This window comes from Camelus ferus, chromosome 7 (assembly GCF_009834535.1).
Source record: "Camelus ferus isolate YT-003-E chromosome 7, BCGSAC_Cfer_1.0, whole genome shotgun sequence".
NCBI lineage: Eukaryota > Metazoa > Chordata > Mammalia > Artiodactyla > Camelidae > Camelus > Camelus ferus.
In genome coordinates, this window is record NC_045702.1 from 44,091,872 (window position 1) to 44,113,731 (window position 21,860).

General features: G+C 43.9%; 1 protein-coding gene across 2 annotated transcripts in view; it reads right to left on the reverse strand.

Annotated features, from left to right (window-relative positions):
- Positions 1 to 21,860, reverse strand: part of SNX10 (sorting nexin 10) — a 63,109-nt gene that overhangs the window by 21,667 nt on the left and 19,582 nt on the right. The window contains exons 1-2 of one of the 2 annotated variants that reach the window (XM_006175688.3): positions 15,832 to 15,932; positions 5,457 to 5,503 (exon numbers count right to left, since the gene is read on the reverse strand). In XM_006175688.3, the coding sequence (XP_006175750.1) occupies positions 5,457 to 5,480 (24 nt within the window). In that variant the 5' untranslated portion in view covers positions 5,481 to 5,503; positions 15,832 to 15,932. Of the gene's footprint in view, positions 1 to 5,456; positions 5,504 to 15,831; positions 15,933 to 21,860 lie in introns of those variants that run through there. The other variant, XM_032483828.1, reaches the window with a different exon arrangement.

Consider the following 21,860-nt stretch of genomic DNA (forward strand, 5'->3'; position numbering starts at 1 on the left):
CAACCAAGTATATACTTTTTTCAACATAACCAGGGAAACTTGAACACTGGCTGAATATTTGATGGTATGAGGAATTAATGTTAATTATTTAAGGTGTGATCATGTGGTTTGCTTCTAAGAAGGGTCATTTGCTAGAAGTGCATACTGAAATATCTACAGATGAAATTATGCCAGGTCTAAAATTTGTTTCAAATTACTCACTGTTTGGTAGCAGGAGGAAATGGGTGGAGGTGGGGAGATGGCTTGGTGGTGAATTAATAATGTGTTAACTGTGAACCCTTAGGAATAGAAGAGTTCATCACATCATTCTCTCTACTTTGTGTAACTTTAAAATGTATAATGGAAAGTTAAAACTAGAAAAAGTAAAAGAAAAGAAGGAAAGGAGGAAGGGAAGAAGAGGGGGAGGCCATCTCCAGGGGACTGCTTTACGAAAAGAGACACGTGTGGCACTTGAAAGTGAAAGTAAGTCACAAACATGGACCTAAACGCGTTACCCGTGAGTTCATTGTGTACTGACACCATTAATGTAATGGTATCCTAACACTTATTTACCTTTAGAAAACAAGAATTTTTTCATTATTATAAAAATAAAACATGTATGTGGTTAAAGAAAGAGAGAGAGAATTTCAAATACAGACGAGTACACCATGAAAATGAAGTCTTCCTCCTACTGGACCCTCCTGGACTCCCAGTTTCTTGTCCACCTATCCAGGACTTTTATATATTTTTAATGTTATGTACATAATTAGCAAATATATGTATGTATGTGTGTGTATATATATAATTTTTAAGGTAAATGAAAGCGTACTATAAATACTGTTTCATACATTGGTTTATTCATCGCACAATCTTTTAGAAATCTTTATATGTGAGCATATATAATTCAGTGTTATTTGTTTATTTTAGAACAGTTTTAGATATACAGAAAAATTGTTCAAAGATAGTAGAGAATTTCCCATACCCAGTTTTCCCTATTATGACATCATACATAGGCAGGGAGGGAAGGAGGAAGGAACAACAATGAATTGAGTTTTGGGGAGTGGAAATCTGTCTGGTCTGGTCTTGTCACTTCCCTTCAAAGTCCCCAGCACCACAGGACACCAGGTGGAGGCCTGGCTTCTGGGATGTTCTTTAATGACATTCAATGGTTCCAGTTCAGTTGGTTTCCAATCAGAAAATCAGAATCGAAACCATGCTTTCCAAGAGCAAGCCCAAAACGTTACCATCAGTCAGCATAAGCGTATCTCCAACACGTAAATGTTAAGCTTAGAGCCAACACATCCTTCTATTCCTCCCTGCAGGGCCCTGCGCAGGAGGGACCTCACAGTGCCTGGAACCTTCCCGGACCCACTGGGTCTGCTCCACTCAGGGTATCCCCTGCCATGGAGCTGATGAATTTACAGTCACTAGGATGTCAATAACCGGTCCATTGCCATTATATCCAATATGAAGTACGTACATTTTGAAAGAGAAAAAACTCATACCCAAGAGATATGAATTTTTAAAGGTAGAATTCAGCCATCATGATCCAGGAGAGCTGGGGAGACAGACAGACAAGACAGACACACAGACACACACACACACACACGAGGTTTCAGCCCACCCTTCCAGTCACATCACCCATGTAGGACCACCCCACTCATACCAAGTGAGCCCTGGGCAGAGGAACAAACCCAGTGCCTTGGAGGGGCTAGAAGGTCAGACTGCATGAAACTGCTTATTCACATATCACATAAGATGAGCTCAACATGGCTGCACCCAAAGGTCCTTAGTAATATAGAAAAATCAGTGTTCATTCTGGACATTCAAATAGAAAAAGAACAAAAATGCCTGACTCCAACAAAAGACACTGTCCTGAACCGTGTCTCCTGTCACAGCCACCTGACTTTCCATTAGGATTGGGGGTTCTGTCTCATTAAACAGAAGAGTTGATTCAGTTGGGTCCATCTAATTATTCTTATTAAAATATGTAACCATAATATTTTAATTGTAAATTAAAGTTGCATGCATGAATGACTCTGAATTCATTTTAATTTTACAATGGCCCAATGCCAAGGCCTTTTTATGGAGAAGATCCATCAGCTCGGATACTGCTCTCCTGGGAATTCAAACCAATGCACAAATGGAACATGTTTAACTAACAAGGGAGCCTCTCCCAGCCTGTTCTCCTCTCTCTAGATTTATTGCAGCAATGAAGCTATTTTAACAAGAGAGATTGCAATTGATTCCCCAACACCCCCTCCTCCAAATCTTTTTCAAAAAATTAATAATTTAACAAACTTCTAGGCTGGCACTACCAGTTAGGTGGAAACAAGATGTCAGTCTTGAGCCGTTTGCGTCTTGAACAAGGATGGTAGTAACTAGGTCTCAATTCATGTGCCAATCTCGTGGTTAATTAGGAATGTCTCCTGGGGGCACCAAGTGCAAAGTGCTTACACGCACACACTACTCCGCCTTGGTCTAGATTCTAGGACCATCAGTGATACTGCATTCAACCCTTACATACGCAGTTAGGTGGGACCTGAATTATTTGCCACTAAACAACCGCCAGCCGCTAAGATATTTAAAGTCTCGATCAAAACCTCCTCCCCTTCTAACTGGCAGTGACTACAGGGTGCTGTTGGGGTAGGTGGTGAGATAAAAATACCTTGATAATTGAGGCTTTAGAAAAGCCTTGTGTTCACTTCTAAGCTGAGGGCTGAAAGATAAGGAGGAGTTAGCCAGTCAACAGGGTGCGAGGGCTGCGGGAGAGAGATTATTCCAGGCAGTGGGAAAAACATCTGTGAGAGCCCAGGCGCCCGGAGCGCACAGGGCATTCAAGTCTCCGAAATAAGGAATGAGCAGGGCTCAGGGTGGAGGAAGGGGCAGAAGGTGAGCCTGGGGAAAGAAGCAGGTCAGATCATACAATGCTGTAGAAAGCACATTTAGGACCTTGGACTTTGTTCTGACAGCAATGTGTTAGAAGCCAGGAAATCATTCTGGCCGATACTGATATGTGAGTTTGAACTGACATGTGATGAACAGTAGTACATTACAGCACAACCAGAATCTCACCTTGCTATCCTTATTTCTTGCTGACAGAGGCCAAAGTGAATTTCTGAGCATTATGGACTTCTTTTTCTTTTCAGTTGAGGGACTTTCCAGTTTAAAATTCCTTAATGTTATAATATTAGTATGTAATTATTTATAATAAAGGACTTTTGCAAGGTCAATAAAATGCCTTTTTTATTGAAGTATTATTGATTTACAGTGTGGTGTTAGTTTCTGGTGTACAACATAGTGATTCAGTTATACATATATATTCCTTCCATATTCTGTTTCATTATAGGTTATTACAAGCTATTGACTACAGTTCACTGTAATAAAATGCTTTCTTTATGTAGTCGGTTAAAATTTGTGTCTAGTTTTTATTAACTGAAATGAACTGAAAATAAAAATCAAGTGATTAAACCAGCCAAGCCAAAAAAAAAACCTTCTTCTAATTGGAAAAAAATCTTTGTTGCTTTCACTGGTAGCTTTTCACTCCCAAGAGAACAATTTTTAAAATGTGCCTTTGGAATAGTTGTATGTAATTTGTGCGACCCTGCTCCCTTGGTACTGCCTGCCCAGGGCTCAGGCCGACACAGGTGTGTAGTGAAGGACTGAACTTACCCAAAAGGAGAGCTGGTCTCTGCCCTCGGCCACTGGGAGGCGATCTCTCAGCCCCTGGAGTGTCCTGCCTGGTGGGAGTACCTCTGTTTGCCTGGGCTTTGGCCACCGAATAGTCTCACAATGTGAATATGGTGGAAGCTTAGGGCCACACTGGAGACTAAAGGTATTAGCCTGAGCCAGAAGGAGTGGAGACTAAAGATCAGCCCTGCAGGCAGTATGAGCCCCAATAAAACTGGACACCGGACACTGTGGGCATTGACTTCATAAGGAGAGGGTAACCAGTAGCTCCGCATTTGGACCCCTCCCCAATTCTGTCCTCTGAGTCTCTTCCTCTGGCTGATTCTAATTCGTATAATTTCCCTGTAATAAACCATACCCGTGAGTATAATTGTTCTCAGTGAGTTCTGTGAGTCCTTCCTGTGAATAATCAAAACTGAGGACGGTCTGGGGAACCCCCAAACTTGAAACTGGTGTCAGAAGCGAGGGAAGCCGTGCAGGGACCTGCAGTCTGGCCAGCTTCTCAGAGGAGGTGATTCCTGAAGAAAGCAGCTTGAGGCCAGCGAGGCTTAGTACAGGGACGGGAAGCAGCACCCCTGACCTTGGTATTGTGTGGGGCTCCCTCTGTGGGGGACAGGCGGGGGGCTGACCTGACAGGGGCACAAGGTACATTCTGGGGTGCAGGGAACATCCACACCTTGAGCCGAGTGTTGTTTACACAGGCGTATTCATAAGTGAAAATCTTCTGAGCTGTACACATAAGATTAGGGCCTTTTATGCATTTTACTGCACATGTGTTACACTCAATTTTTAGAAGTTAAAGAACAAACAAACAGAAATACTGCCTTTGAAAATGGGGGAGCCCAGCCTGGAATTAAAGAGTGGAAGCAGGCTGGACTATAAGGACAGCTTGAACCCAAACGGGGCTAAAAGAAATGGTGAGAGTTGTAGCAAAGAAGTTTCTGGAAGGATTCTCTGAATGGATTGGTTAGTGCTTTACACTTGGGCAAGGTGAACAAAGGCCCATGTGGCCGTGTGACTGCGTCTGTCACTATGTGTGTCTGCATGCATGACGGGTGTGTGCATGTATGACCGTCTGTGTGTGTGTGTGTGTACGCACGCACACTCCCCACAAAGGCCCACATGCCACTGTTGAGCTTCGTTCAGCTCCCCGAGTAATGACGTGTGTGGCACAGTAAGCAGGGTAGACAAACGGGTACTTCTGAGGAGGCTGCTTCAGCGCAAGGCTGGTGTGGTGGTCAGGCCACCATCCTCCCAGTCAGAAGGCACCTCAGGAAGCTGGGGCAGGAAGCCAGGGAGGCCAGGCTGGGTTCGAGAAGGGGCAGCCTTCCTTGAATTACCCAGCCCAGAGATCCAAGAGGACACGAGCAGGGCAAAGCTGAAACAAGCAGCAGACAGCCTGGCAGCCAGCATCACTGGGTGGTACCATTGGTGGGGGATGAGTCAAGAGAGCAGAAAACCAAGTCAGCAGCCAGAGGGAGCCTGTTCAGGGCAAAGGGGGGGTGGGGGGCAGAGCCTGGGAGAATTCTGACTCATGGAAAAAGATACTTTCACAAGCAGTGGGTGGGAGTGAGCAGAGAGACAGCTCAGTCATTGGAAGCAAGGAACAAGGACCAGGGAGGCACTGATGCCGGGGCTGGGGCCAGCGGGTGCTGGAGGGCCGCGGCTTTGTTCTTCCATTAGTCCCCATCTCTGACTCCTCTACAAATTCATGTTAGAGAATGAAGACTGACCTGCAGCGAGTCAAAGGGCATGGATTATTTATTTTTGGACTTCTGATGCCATACCTCTTTCTGCTGTTCCGGAAACATCTTCAACAGAGAACACGATCAACCTGAAAAATAAGACACATCACTCGGTGACTTGGAACCTCCATACAGGAGCAGATACGCCTCTCCGGCTTCCCACCCAAATCCCCTCTGAGAGCCTGCCCTCCCACCGTCTCGAGAGAGTGTACCTCCACTCCTCCCCGACCCGGCCCCTGTTGACCAGACTAAGGTGAACATCGGCCCACCTGGGGATTGGGAGTTTGGGACATGGCAAAGCCAAGGCAGCTGGGTGATGACAGGCCCTCAAACTGAAGGCCAGGCAGAGTCAGGCTAGAATTGGAGCCTTGGGGAAATCAGATGAGGCTGGAGACATGGGGGAGCGGAGGGGCCATGAGGGCCTCAGGGGCTGCTGGCTGGCAGTGAGATGGAAGGAATGGAAAAGGTGCCCAGAGGCCCACCACTGAGAACGGCTCTTCTACCAGGAGCTGACACTTTCAAGGAACAGGTCCCCGCTGTGACATTTAAACTGCTCCAGAGTCTAGATAATAGATGGTGTGGCCTCGAGAGGGATGAAGGTCAGGACCTTGATTCTGACCCTCAAGTCAGTACAGTTGATTCCAGGCCCTCCATGTCCCTCAGATTGTCTATTGTTCCTTAAACCCCATTTATTACCAAAGCTTGTTGGAGTTAACACTTACTCCCCGCCAAAAAAAAAAAAAAAAAGAAAAAATTTAACCCCCCTGACTACATGCATGCAAATGTGTCTTCCTATGGAAATGAGGCTTTGGCTGCATAGTCACGATTTGCCTGTTTTTTGATAATATAATCTGACCCATTTTCCAGATACTTATTATCATCCACAAGTATTTCCTCAGTCTCTACTGACGTCTCTGCCACCTGTAAGGAGTACTAGGAAGCAAGAACCCCAGCTCCAGCCTCCAGTCCCATGTGGCACCGGGGAGGAGCTAACCAAGAGCAGAGCAGACAGAGGAAAGCAGTCCCGCAGGAGGAGAGGGAACCATGAGCAGCAGGTGGGGCTTCCAAGGGGAAGGAAGTTCCTTTCACCTGCAGGGGAATTTCAGTGTCCACGGAAAGAAGAGGAAGAGGTGTGAGGATGGCCTACACAGAGGATGCAGACAAAGCATGATGGGCAGTCAAGAGATGGTGACGAGGCCAGTGCAGCTGAGGGCAAGGGTTCAGGGAGGGTGGGAGGCCACCAAAAAGCCATGTCTGTATCCTAACCTCTGGAACCTGTGAATGCGGTCTTATCTGAAAAAGGGGTCTTCGCCGGTGGGTGGGCCCTAAATCCAGTGATAAGTGTCCTTATAAGAGACAGAAGAGATCAACCACACACAGAGGAGGCCATGTGAAGACAGAGGCAAAGGCTGCAAGGATGCAATCACAAGCCAAGGACACCTGGAGTCACCAGAAGCTGGGAGAGGCCAGGCAGGATTCTGTCCTAGAGCCTCCAGAGGGAGTCCAGTCCTGCCAACACCTTGACTTCAAATTTCTGGCTTTAGGAATCGTGAGAGAGTAAATTTCTGTTGTTCTAAGCCATCAAGTTTGTGGTCATTTCTTACGGCAGCCACAAAACACTACCTAATTCAGAGAAGCTCTGTGGGGATTAGATCAGAAAGATAGGTTGGGGTGGTAATTGGCAGGGGGAATTCATTCATTCATTCATTCATTCATTCACTATTTATGTGCCATGTGCCGGACTAGGACTGGGACTTACAATGGAGGGTAGAACAGACTCGGAGCTTATGAGATGACTTCATTATTATATGTAATACATAATATTATAACTTCACAATTATAATGTGGAAAGGAAAGGAAAGGACAGCCTCTTAGAAGAATGGAGAGACTAAAGAAGGAGGGGGGGCGATGTCAGCTGGGAAGGCTTTACTGAGAAAGTGGCATTTGAGCTGAGGCCTGAGGTGGTGAGAGTCAGCCAGGAAGGCAACAGGACAACGGCATTCTAAGCAGAGGGACAGGCATGTGCGAAGGGGTGTGGGCTGGAAGAGTTCAGGGTACTGAAGGGATTCCTGTATTGGCTACAAGCTAGGCCATGGGTTGCACCCGTCTCGGGATCTGGCCGTGTTCCCTACACACAGCCGACACACTGATCAGGTGGGTCCTCGACCCCCCTGCCTCCACCCTTTCCAGACCCCCCTACTAACTCCCACTCCTCTTCCACGATCCTGCTCAGAAATCACTTCCCTCCTCCTGTCCCAGCTTTTTGCCACCATCACACAACGTGTTATGCAAATTACCTGCTGGCACTAGCCTCACCTGCATCATCACATTTGTACATTCTCTGTCTCCCCCAACTGACTGAACTTCTCCAGCAGAGCACAGTTGTGTTTCCTCGTCACTTTACAGGTAAGAAGACAGAAGGTCAGGGAGATTAAGTGGCCCAAGGTCACACAGCGAAGAAGAGAGCTCAGGTCCAGTTTTAACTTAAGCCGACCGGTCTGCTTCTCAACACTGGTCTTCCCACTAACTGAAGGTGCCTCCAGGACTGGCTGACAAACTTTGGGTCTTAATTCTCCCCAAAGGGCTTTCACTTCCCTCCCACCAGGCAGAAGGACTCTGCAATTCTCACAAGGTGTTGGTCACCCTGAGATGCTAGAGACCAAGTCAAATTGTCAAAGTAGGGAGCTGCAAACTTTAAACAGTTCCAAAACATCACAGAGAACACAGGGTCAACCTTTAATAATTTAAAACTCGAGAGCTGGATGGGGGTGAATTTGAAGAGGGGAAAGCGTTCATTGTTCACTCCATCCACTTCCATACTGTTTGAATTTTTCCAGTGAACACAAATTTATTTTACACTTTTGGAAGTTACAATTGTTTAAAAATTAACACAATTCTATCAGAAGTTTTAAAAAAAGAAATGATAGACCCCAAATGGAGACACCTGTGCTAAAACCAAGACTTAATCCCTAACCTAATTATAGTTACAACCTTCCCCAGGAATGTAGTCCCAGCCAGTCAGTGTGGAATTTTCTAGTCAGCACCAGTGAGGTCATTCTATCCACCCCTCAAAGGAAGATACGGCAATCTATCATATGACCCCATCTGTCCCCCACAGGTATGTTACCTAGGCCAGAAATTTTTTTTTTTTTTTTTTTTTTGCTGTGACTTTCTTGTTTTGCCTTTGAAACCTTCTCCCTTTCTGCAGCCCTTTGGAGCTCCCCTCTACCTGTTAGAGGGGCTGCTGCCCAATTCATGATCGTTCAATAATGCGGATTAGATCTTTAAAATCTACTTGGTTGAATTTTTGTTATTCAACAGAAGAAACGGTGACCCAAACATAAATTATGGAAGATTTTTATTGCATGTAAAATATAATAGCAGATTCAAATGAACAAAGAGGCACTACTTTCATGAGACAAGAGAAACTGTCACCTGGTACTGGACCTTACTATGGCATTTTCTGACGGGGAGAAGGAAATTAAATGATAGCACATAGTATGGTTTGAGATAAAAGGTCAGTTGCCTATAATTTAGCAAACCAAAGCCGCTAATCAGAAATTACCCCCCTGACAACTATACCCTTCTGGGGGCTTGTAAAATTTTAGACTTGTTTAGATCTCCAAATTCCCCAGGCTAGCTCATGTGTCTGTCATAATAACGGACATGGAGAATTCTTGCCTCACTGAAAGGCTTACACAAACGAGTGTGGAAATCTGCCTCCAAGTGACCATCAGCAAGGCTGACCTCGGAGCATATTCTCTCCTCACCACCACTGGGAGCCACAGTGCACATATGTGCTCACCCACTGCTATCCATCCTCCCTCCCATCTCCCTTCCTCTCAAAAATTAATAATCTCTACAAAGATACACTGTACAACACTGGGAATGTAGCCAATGTTTTATAATAACTATAAATGAGTATAACCTTTCAAAATTGTGAATCACTATATTGTACACCTGTAACTTATACAATACTGTACATCAACTATACTTCAATAAAAAGAAGAATTATTAAATCTCACAACCAGCCCAAACAACAGGGATGATTTCTGAAACCTTGTTCAAGTTAGAGCTGGGCACACACGGATAACAGATCTACATGGGGCCCCCCAACCCCGCCCTGGGGAACATGGCAGCTACAGAGACTTGTCTAAGAAGCCCAACATGTGTCTTCATAACTGCATCATTGCCTTGAGAGCATGACTTGCCAGAATCAGAAACTTCGGGAGAAACCTGCCTCCACTATCCACCTTGGACTAAATATTCTATAAAATAGAAAATGACTGTGAAACATAGAATTCTCTAGAGCAGAGGTCAGCCATTTTTTCCTATGAAGGGCCAAATGGTAACTATTTGAGGCTTTGCAGGTCAGACTCTGCTGCAACTATTCAAGTCTGCAACTTGTAGTAAGGAAGTCCCCACAGATGATAAACAGTCAAATGAACACAACTGTGTTCCAGTAAAACTTAATCCATCCGCAAATTTACTTTTATTTGTCCAAATGTCCATCAACCAATGAAGGGATAAGCCAAACGTGGTGCGTCTACACATATAATGGAATATTATTCAGCCTTAAAAAGGAAGGAAATTCTGACACACTCTACAACACGGATGAACCTTGAGACATTATGCTAAGTGAAATAATCCAGTCACAAAAAGACAAGTACTTTATGATTCCACTTATTTTATAAGGTTTTAAAGTAGTCAAATTCATAGAAACAGAAAGTAGAAAGGTGGTTGCCAGGGGCTGGAAAGAAGGGGAAATGGAGAGTTCTTGTTTAATGGGTATGGAGTTTCAGTTTTGCAAAATGAAAACGATCCAAAGATCTACAATGTCACACAACCACGTGAATATACTTAATGCTACCTAACTGTACACTTGAAACAGGCAAGATGGTAAATTTTATATTTTAAAATTTCTTAAAATTTTTTAATTTTTTGAAAAAAAAGCCAATAATTTCAAATGTTTAACCTTGCTATAAACAAGTACAAATCAAAATGAAATAACACATTTCTGTCTATGGAATTAGAATGTTTCTTTAATGACAGCTGTTGCTGGCAAGAATCATGGGAAATGGGACTGAATGCTGCTGGTAGGAATGTGAGCTATTTCAATATTTCTGAAAGACAATTCGGCCATATATTTCAAAAGCATTTTTAAATTGCTTATGTTCTTTGACTCAACTATTCCATGTCTGGAAACTCAACCTAAAAAAACCTGTCAGATGTGCAAAAAAATTTTATGTGAATATTCACAATGAATATTTTTCATAAAAAAAAATCAAAGAAAATAGAAACCTAAATGTCCATAAGTAGTAGATTAGAATAACTGAATTATGGTAGGACTGCATAACAGATCACCTTGTAGACATTCCAAACTACATTACAGAAGAATATTAAATAATCGGGACTGTTCCAGAAGTATTAAGTGATATTTTAAGTATATTTTTATTTCCTACTTATTTATTTAAGACCTGGAGCCTACATATGACAAGTCAACAGTGGTCACTTCTGAGTGGTGGGATTCTAGTTGGTTTTGTTTCCTTCCTTTTTGCATTTTTCCAAAAGTTTGTTAAAGTCAGAAAACCATTTTTTTCTTTTGTTTAATTGAAATATAGTTGATTCATAATGTTGTGTTAGCTGCTGGTGTACAGCACAGCAATTCAGTCATACATAGTCTTTTTCATTATAGGTTACAGAAAACCATATATTTTTAAAAAGAAAGTAAAACTTAATTACTCAATTACTTTTATTATTTCCCCTTCCCCAAAACAAAAACAGCTAATTTCACTTTCTATGTTTATTTCATTTCCTCCTATGATGTTCAGAAATTTTTCTATTTAAATAAAAAAATCACTGACTTCTTACCTTCATCTATATAAGGATATGCCATCAGCGAAATTATTTAAAATTCAAAGTAGAATTTAGTGCCAGTTTTCCCCAGATCTTCTCTCCATGCTATCTATGTCCTTTCTGTGGTAAGGAGTGGGGGCGGGGGTGAGGGGCGGCGGCATGGCCCTCCCAAATCTCTTGGGGAGGCTCTCTGCCAGAGTCTTGGTGGAGGGGCAACTCAACAGGTAGCCCTGTTTTCTATCACCTGAGAGGATCCTCCCCAGATACAAGAGACAGCATCAGTGACAGGCATCAGACTGGAGGCAAGCCCGTCCACAGCTCAGTCAGGCGACTGAGGCACAGCTTGGAATGGAAAGCAAGGAGGGCTGGGCACTGGCTCCCTCCCAGCAGGTGGACTAGGAAACACCGAGACTTGGCTTCTCCGGGTCTTGAAGCTAGGAAACGATGATGAGGAAATGGAGACATAATGACATCTTAACTGGAGTTTTAAGGGATCAGAACTTAGACAAAAGCCATGATGTAGAAAAAAGATCTCTTGAGATAGTAAAGAAACTGGCCACCAGAAAGGCTGAATTTTAGAAGCCGGCTTCAGCTGCTGATGTCCGCAGGGCAGCCTGGAGCCAGCGCACAGAGCTCTTACTTCCCCAGTGGTTTAAGTGCCCAGTGTCTCCTGGGTTCCCATGCACAGCATCCTTATGATAAGCACCCCTTTACTTGAGGTAGCTTGAGGAGATGCCAATTTGTGTGATCAAAAGAACTCAACAAAAAAGCAAAAGAAAACATGAGCACTGGACTGAAGTGGGGCAGCCATGCACTTCCGAGGGGGGCCGGCCAGGTGTGCAGAACCATCTGTAAACTAGGCCCAAGCAGTTCTTCCTCAGTCTGATCTCAGAACTTTAAAAACGCAAACCAAAATGGAAAAACGAGCAGAAATCTGAAATTCAGTTAAAGTTGGAAAGACAAATAAAATCACCATTAAATTTTTCCAGCATTTGTCACACACACACATAAATATATTAAAGAGGGTAAGCAGTCTAAAAAATGCTGGTTCACAACACATAAGATAAAAACCGTTAACTGGCTAATCTCTACACAGGTTCCATCTGTGGTCATGAATATGATGCTAGGCCAAATTTAGGGTTTCAAATCTAGAAACAAGAAAAACTATATAGAGAATTTTACCCTCATGACTACTTTGGTGGCATCTACAAAAAGTGCTACCTTGGACTTACAGATGCTCTGGACGCAGGCATGTGTGTGTTGGACCCGACCTCCACCTTCCTACGTATACACGCTAAGGAGAGCCACCCAGAACATGACAAAGCATGAGGAGAATAAACAGAATTGAAGGAAAGAAGCCATAAATAGCAGATGTAGGAGACAGGAGCTGCCCACTACAGCAGACGGGCAGGTAATGCAGTACTTCCTAACTTGGGCTGTGACATCCTCTCTCCTCAAAACAACCCTAACCTCCCAGATCAAATCCAAAAACACTTTTTACACTTCCTGAAAAGTCTCCTTCCTTTTTTATGCTACTAAGTGTCTCCTAATTTGTGATTCATCTGGGATTCTCATTTTCCCCTTTAAGAAAAGCAGATAAATTTCAAAAGTTGGGGGAGAGGAATTAGTAATTTAAATGTCAGTGTAAATTAGTCCAACGAGATTGCATTCTTATCAACCCAGAACGATAAATCTTCAGCTACTCACCTCCCTCCCGCACCTCCACCATTACACAAAACCATTGGTTCTGGGGTTTACAGAGTTCTTTGCAGGCTCATGTGTCCCTCAGTGCCCTGCCACAGGATTATGAGAGACCTAAGAACACACTTCCTGAAGAACAGCAGAAAATTCCCTGCTCTTCCTTCCTGCCAACAGTTAGAGACATTTTTTCAACTCTCCACTCACTCTACCCCTTCACCTGGTAAGAGGACTTTTCAGAACTACTACCATGACTTCCCATCAAAATACTACCTGAAGTATAGCATCAAAAGAACACAATAACTGGGATTGAATTTACCAAAGGAAGCGTAAAACATACACTCTGAAAACTACAGAACACTGCTGAAAGAAACTAAAGAAGATCTAAGTAAACAGAAAAACATCTCATGTTTATGCACTGGAAGACTTAACATTGTTAAGATGACAATTCTCCCCAAACTGATCTACAGATTCAATGCAGTCTCTACCAGAATCCCAGATGAATCCTTTGTGCAAACTGACAAGCTTATTCTAAAATTCATATCTAATTGCAAGAGGTCAAAAACAGCCAAAACAACCCTGAAAAAGAAGAACAAAATAGGAGGACTCTCACTTCCTGATTTCAAAAATACTACAAAGCAGTAGTACTCAAGACAGTATGGAATTGGCACAAGGAGAAACAAACAGATCAATAGAATAGAGAGTCCAGAAAGAAAACCATACCTTTGTGGTTAACTGATTTCACCAAGGATGCCAAAACCATTCAATGGGGAAAGAACAGTCTTTTTAACAAGTGGACAGTCAGATGTAAAAGAGTGAAGTTGAACCCCTACCTTATACCATATATAAAAATTAATTCAAAATAGATCAAAGACCTAAACGTTAATAGCAAACACTATGAATCTTAGAAGAAAACAGATAAATCATGGCCCTGGATTTAGCAAAGGATTCTTAGATATAATACCAAAAATATAACCAACAAAAGAAAAAATAGAAATTATACTTCACAAAAATTAAAAACTTTTGTCCTTCAAAGGACATTATCAAGAAAGGGAAAAGACAATGCATAGAATGGGTGAAAATATTTGCAAATCATTTATCTGATAAGAGATTGGTAACCAGACTACATAAAGAACCCTTACGACTCAGTAATAAAGACTTAAGAATTTAATGTATAATATGGTAACTACAGTTGATAACGTTGTATTGTGTAATTGAAGTTTCTAACAGAGTAGACTTAAACGTGCTCACCAAAAAAAAAAAAAAAAAAAAAAAAAAGAAGAAGGTAAATAAGTGAGAAGATTGATGGGCTAATTAACTTGACGGGAGAAACATCTTTTCACAATGTATACATATATCACATCATCACATTGTATACTTTAAAGATCTTACAAATTTGTCAAATGAACCTCAATAAAGCTGGAAAAATGATAATAAAAAAAGACTAGTAACTCAATTCAAAAATGAGCAAAGGATCCTGAATAGACAAGGAAGATGCACAAATGGACAATAAGCACATGAAAAGATGTTCGTCAGTCATCAGGGAAAAGCAAATCAAAACCACAATGAGATAACACTTCACTCCCACTAGGCTGGCTAGAATCAAAAAGTCAGATAATAACAAATCTTGGCAAGAATGTGGAGAAATTGGAACCTTCATATATTGCTGGTGGAAATATAAAATGGTGCAGCCACTTTGGAAAATAGTCTGGCAGTTTCTCAAACAATTAGACATAGTTACCATTTGACCCAGCAATTTAAATTTTAAGTATATACCCAAGAGAAATGAAACATATGTCCCCAGAGAAATTAGTATATAAATATCATCAGCATTATTCATAATAGTCAAAAGATGGAAACAAACCAAATGTCCAGTAGTGGATGAACAGATAAACAAACGGTGGTATAGCTATACAATGGAATATTATTCAACAATAAAAAAGAATGGAGTAGACACATGCCACACCGGTGATGAACCTTGAAAACATCATGTTAAAGTGAAAGAAGCCAGTCACAAAAATTCACATAGTAAATGACTCCATTCACATGAAAGTCCAGAATAGGGAATTCTATAGAGACAGAAAATAGATTCCAGGATGCTTGGTGCTTGGGTGCAGAGGGTGGAGGGGTGGAGGCTGAGGGAACAGAGGTGACAGCTAAAGGACAATGAAATGAGGTAATCAAAATATCCTAAAATTGACTGTGGTAGTAGTTGCACAGATTTGTGAATATACTAAAACCCACTGACTTGCACACTTTACTTGGGAAATTGTACAGTGTGTAGATAATACAATAAAGCTGTTTAAAAAAAAAAAAAAAAGGAAGTACTATCTGAAACCCTGAGACCCACCCATTTCACTCAAGATCTCTCATGTCCCTCAAACTGCAAACCACAACGTCTGCCAAGCTGAAATCTCCCCAGGCATCACCCTCCCCTGGGTTCTCTCATCACTACCTGTCTCTGACCCCATCCCTCCTCTGCCATCTCCTCTTGTAAATGTCCACTGTGCCCCAGGAACTCTCAGCCTGGAGACAGCTAATGCCCCATATCTGCCCATCTCAGCAGCTGTTATCTTAGCTAAGGCTCTGGCTTCTCCACCCTCACCTTCCCTGGAAACCCTCCCACATCCAAGTGCTCATTTCCTCAGCACGCCCATTTCTCAGCACCAGGTGAAATCAAATTCCCCTGGCCACTGTTATCTCCAGACAATAACCCACCAGACAGTACCCAGGACCCAGGAATGTGACCGACGCCCCTCTCCTCACTTGCTGGCATGACTCCCTTCCCTCCAGGTTCCTGTCCTCCTCCTCCAGCCTGCTCCTCCCCACTTTTCCTGATCCCCCCGAGGAGGACCTCACTCACCGGGAGGACCCAACAGTCCCTGGTCTCGCCTTAGTCTGTCTCCTTTCTTCCTGTGACCTGACCCTTTGTTTACCAACAACGTGTTTACCATGTGGCCACATCCGAACCAGGAACTATTCTCTGAAATGGAAAACTAAAAGTCCCCTCTGACCACCTTCCTGTTCTCACTTCCTCATTCTCACCTCATTGCTCTTTACTTGAAGGAAAAGCCTCCAGAACTTTTGATCCTGCCCTTCTTAGTCTCCCTCTGGGCTGCACTTCCTTCCGCCATTCATATACTCTCCCTGCCAGCACCTTTACTCTCCTGTTCATTGACACACAGCTGCTCTGTCAGTCCCCAGACACCGATCTGCAGAGCCTGTCTCCTCCACTTTCTCTCTTGTCCTGACCACTACTGAGGAAAAATCTGGTCGTTTCCATGACAGGCTCCATCACCAGGTTGTGAGTTCCAGCCTAAGTGGGGCCCTCCAGGGTTCAAGAGTCCTTCCACTCATCCAGGCAGCTTCAGGCATTCACCTCTCGCCTCCAGCTTCCTCCCTCCTCCCGGTCTACTCCTCCTCTGTCATCTGAGAACTGCATTTCCCACTTCATGGAACAGAAAGACCATCAGGTTTACACTCTTCATCTTGGTCCTCTGACCCCTTGAAATCTACCCACATATTCACCCACTTCCCTTGGTCTCAAAGAAAAGCAACAAACTCCTGTTTTCATGATCTTTTCTCCCCTACCTTCTCCAAGACTTCAGTCCATCCATTATCCCACCCCTTGAAGAACTGCAACTTCTTTCTTTTCACTAGTCCCTCCTCCTTCTCCAACAAACAAGCTCAGGCTCTTCTTATCCCGGTGTAGATGGGCAGCCCTGGCTAATTCATTAACCTACGAAAGACCAGGACTGCTGCATTCGTCAGAGATGGGGCAATGAACAAGACAACCAGGGCCCAGGTTTCACTTACATCAGAGTGAGAGAACCAAACTCTCCAAAATGGACTACTCGGCCATAAAAAAGAATGAACTCTTGCCATTTGCAACAACACGGATGGACTTGGATGACATTATGCTAAGTGCAATAAGTCAGACAGAGAAAGACAAATACTGTATGATGTCACTTATATATGGAATCTAAAAAATACAACAAACTAGTGACTATAACAAAAAAGAAGCAGATTCATGGATACAGAGAACAAATTTGTGGTTACCAGTGGAGAGAGGGAAGGGGGAAACAATATGGGGTAGAGGATTAAGAGGTACAAATCATTATGCAACAATAAAAAAAATAAGCTACAAAAATATATTGTACAACACAGGGAACATAGCCAATATTTTACAATAACTATAAATGGAGCATAACCTTTAAAAATTGTGAATCACTATATCACATACCTGAAACATAAAATATTGTACAACAACTATACTTCTACTAAAAAAAAAATAATGAAGAGCTTAATGAAGAAAATGAAACAGGATGATGTGATCAAGAGTGACTACGGGGATTTGGTGGGGACTGGTTCACACTCGGGTCATCAGAGAAGGCTTCTCTGAGGAGGTGACATTTGAGCAGAAACCTGAAAGGCAGGAGGGAGCCAGTACAAGGCAGTCTGGGGTAAGAGCACTCCAGGACAAGCAACCAGCCGGTGCCAAAGCCCCAAGGCAGAATGCGCTTGGCTTAATTGGGGAGCCAAGGAAGCCATGGGGCTGGAGTGTAGTAGATGAGAGAGATGAGCTCAGAGAGGGAGGCAGGTGCCCTGTGGGCCACAGTGAAGAATCTGGCAGCCATGGGGACATTTTCAGCAGGTGAGAGACATAATCTGACTTATGTATTAATGGGATCCCTCTGGCTGCTGGGCAGGGAGTGGTCTATCTGGGACCAGAGAGGGAGCAGGGAGGCCTGCTGGGGGGCTACTGACAGGGTGCAGAGCAGAGGTGATGGTGGCTCAGACACAGGAGTAGCAGCAGAGATGTACACGAGGGGACGTGGTGGTGGTGCTCCCTCACCTGTGCTTATCCAATTGGAAGAGAAAGTGATGACCACGGTTGCTAGGAGAGAGGACCACAGCATCTATTCAAGAAGGGCTCTGTGAGACATGCCGCAGGGGAAGGAGACAGACACTCACTGCCGCTCCGGGCCTGCAGTGAGGCCCACACGAGGGAGAGGGCATTCTTCTCCCCACCTCTGACTACACCCTGAAGGCTCATCTTGACTTGCAGACAGTGATGTCGTGTTCCTGGGGGACGTGAGCAGTTTCCGTGGTGAGGCACCACACGTGGCTTCTCGGCAGAAGCCACAGACTCACTGTCATCTTCCGCTTTAGTCAGAGCAGTTCCCCAAAGGGCCACTGGAAGCTCTCCCCTCTTCCTGTCCACACGCAGTCTCCATCTCAGCCACCACCCCCACACCCCATGCAAAGGAGTTCAGAACCAGAAGGGCCCTGGAGGCTGGCCTGGACACCTCCTGTCGGACATCCCCATCCAGACATCCTGCAGGCACCTCAAACTGACCATGTCTAATCCAGGCTAGCTGTCACGTGACACCTCTTCCTGGCCCTTTAGAAACCAGCCAATTCGCCCACTTCCTATGTTGTCCACTGTAGTTAATGGTCTCAGCACCCACACTTGGACTCAAGTGAGAATCACAGAGACTGTCTTTGATTGCTTCCTTTCCCTTACTTTCCAGATTCAACTGGTCAGCAAGCCTTGACCATCCTCTCTAAATGCCTCCTAAGTCCATCCCTTCCCCTCAGCCTCCAAGGTCACTGGCCTAATTTAGGCTCTATTCATTGCTCTCCTGGACTCGAGCTGGAACAGTGGTAGATTCCCAAGCCCAACACATAGCAAGTGCTCATAAACGACTTTTGAACAAATGAGAGAGTGCATGAATGAAGAGAAGGATTGAGTGAACAGATGAGTGAGGAAATCAAACAGAAGAATCATGCACACTGTGTAGAAACAAGAGAACTAAGAATATATAGTGTAATGGAGGAGAGGCAACCAGGCGGCCCTAGGCATCAGGTGACAGAGGTGCTGTGGGGCGAGGGGGGCGGAAAACAACACAGGCTGCCTTCCAGTTGTCAGCTACTAAACCTGGCACTTCACACATAGTCCACACATGACTCCCCCAACAACCATGTGATATATTGTGCTCCAGATGGTGAAACTGACATTCAAAGAAGTTAAATAACCATCCAAGGTCACCCAATTCATAAGGGGCAGGGTTCAGGCTCGAACCTCCGCAGGCCCCAAATCTCATGCTGGTTAGTGGATGCAGGCTTACAGGACAGGCCAGACTTCGAAAGCTAATAATAGCCAACGCCCAGAGAGCGCTTCTGACCAAGTCACTGTTCTAAGCACTTTACATATATCCTCATTAAAAAGTCCTATGAATAGTATCCCCATTTTATAGTTAAGGAAACAAAGGTACCAAGAAGTTAACAAGTAATTTGTCAAAGGTCATACAGCCATGGATGCGATGGAATTAACCTCATGCTGTGTTGTCTTAATGATGGAGGTAAGACGGCAGAGGTGGGCTCCGGGTGGAGGGAACAGTACCATTACCCTCAGGGAGGCAAGAAGTGCAAGTCACATTTGGCAACAGGAAGTGGCTCATTGTGGCTGGGATCGAGGGGTAGTGGAAAGTGAGACCCCAGAGAAAACATGGGATCAGACACGCAGCTTCCTGTCACCTGGTCCAGGGCCACGGGCCTGTCTTGTTTGATGTGTAAAGTGCCTCCCTCTTCCACAAGGTAGTGAACAGCTGGAGGAGCGTGTTCACCGTTTTCTTAACCAAGGAATTTAATTCTCTTGCATCTGAAGGTGGGGAAGCTAAAAAGGCAAAGGAATAACTGATTTGTTCAAGGTCTTACTATTAACTAGACAGTACAACCTCCCCCGTAGTCTACGAGGTAAACACCAGCGTCCTGACTCTTGGGCATGGATCTTTGACACACTTCTAGCTTGAAAAGCTTACGCATATTTTTTTAAGTCTTTCTCTGATTTTATTCACAGTCCTGTAAGTGTGAGCCAATGCAGCTGCCTCACTTCTATGAGGTTACAAGTTGGTCAAATATAAATTTCTATTAGGAACGGTTTAGTAAAAACAAATGAAAAGGCATATCCAACTGCTTTTGGGAAGAGGGGAGGAAAAAAGAAAGAAAAAGACCCAGTCTGCCAAGTCATCTAAGCAAGCCTGCCAAGTCATCTAAGTAAGCCCTTAGGCCATTCTGAACCTACCAGACTTGTAATCTCATCAGTCACAGGAAAAGGTCACCTTGGAACCCACAAGTGCTACTCCAGTTCCTTCCTTCGTGAAAACCCAGGCCTGGCTGGGGGGGATGGTCACAGCTTCAAAGCCTCCCAGCTCGAAGGAGACCAACATGGTCATTCCCCATGGTCAGGAGGACAGACTAAGTAAAAAAGCCCAAAGAAATGTTCTGTGACCTCTGAAAGTAAATATTCTACAGAAAATTATTATTTTCATATATTTTAATTCAAATGAGATTTAAAATAGAATAATTGAGGAAGTTTGAAAAAAAGAGAAGTCAAATTATCACGCATAACTGGGCATAACCATATAAGCCCAGGTTAGTCAGGGCAACCCTGGTTTATACTTACCACGCAACTAGTAACAGCTTGCACACACGCACACAGACACTTGAGGAGTATTCAAAAGTGTCATGGTTAAAATGGTCAGTTATTTCTGGTTACCCTGGCATAATCCACCACCATAAACAATCATCATCATAATTTTGGTATGGGGGGAGGGTGTAGCTCAAGTGGTAGAGCGCATGCTTAGCATGCATGAGGTCCTGAGTTCAATCCCCAGTACCTCCTCTAAAAATAAAGAAATAAACCTAATTACCTCCCCCAACCAAAAAACTAAACCAAACAGATAATTTTGGTATATTTCTTCCTTTTTCTCATGTGCATATTTTTTAGCACTATCATCATAAATGGTTTCACAAGCCTGTATCTTCTTTTCTTCCATTTTCATTACAACAACAGCATTGCATGTTCCTGGATATAAGTCACAGGATTCCACTGAGTAGATGTTACCTTTCCTCTAGTATTGAACACTTAGGTGGCCTCAAGACAGTTTTAAAGGAAATGAATTTGTCGGGTACTTAGAGGACCAGTGTTCAAACCTCAAGAGAAACTCCAACCCAAGTGAAGAAGAGGCAAAAAATAATAATAATTAGCAGCGAATTTCACAAATTCTATTTTTATGACCAGTGTAGTCCCCTGTTCCCTTCTAGACCAACTAACCTCATTATTCCCTGACCACGGGTCCCTGGACCCAATTCCAGCATATGTGTGTGGACACCAACAAGCAATTCCGGGACACCAGTAGGATGTCAACTCAGCTCTGACACTAATCTACCCAGAGAGAGAATCAGACTCTACAGGAACTGGGCTCATTCCCACAAGACCACCCTCCGCTTCAGATGCCAGCTGCAAGCCCAGCTTGCTGTCACTTGTGCTTCTGTTACCTGGCTCTGCAAGCTGGCTGCTCCAATGGCTCCCTCCACGGGTGCAATTAATTGGCTAGAATAGCTCACAGAACTCAGGAAAACCCATTTACTCACTAGGTCACCAACTTATTACAAAAGGATATTAAAAGATGCAAATAGCGGCCAAATGAAGAGATACATAGGGCGAGATCCCAACCAAAGGCACTTCTGTCCAAGTGGAGCTTGGGGCTGGCACAGCAGCACGTGGAAGTGTTTTGGTTCCCAAGTGTCTGAAAAAGCCAACAGGCTGTCTATCTGGAATTTTAAGGAAGCATCACTACATAGTCATGACTGACTAAATCCTTGGCCCATGGTGACTGATTCAATCTCAAGCTCCTCTTCCCCACCCACTAGAAATCAGAGGGTGACACTGAAAGTTCCAGCCCTCTAATCAGGCAGTTGGCTCTCCTGGCAAACAGCCCCCACCCTTGGGTAGGATCCAAAAGTCACCTTCCTTGAAATGTTTTCAGGAACCAAGGACAAGAGACTAAATATTATCCCATTGCTCTTATTAGTAAGGAAATTCCA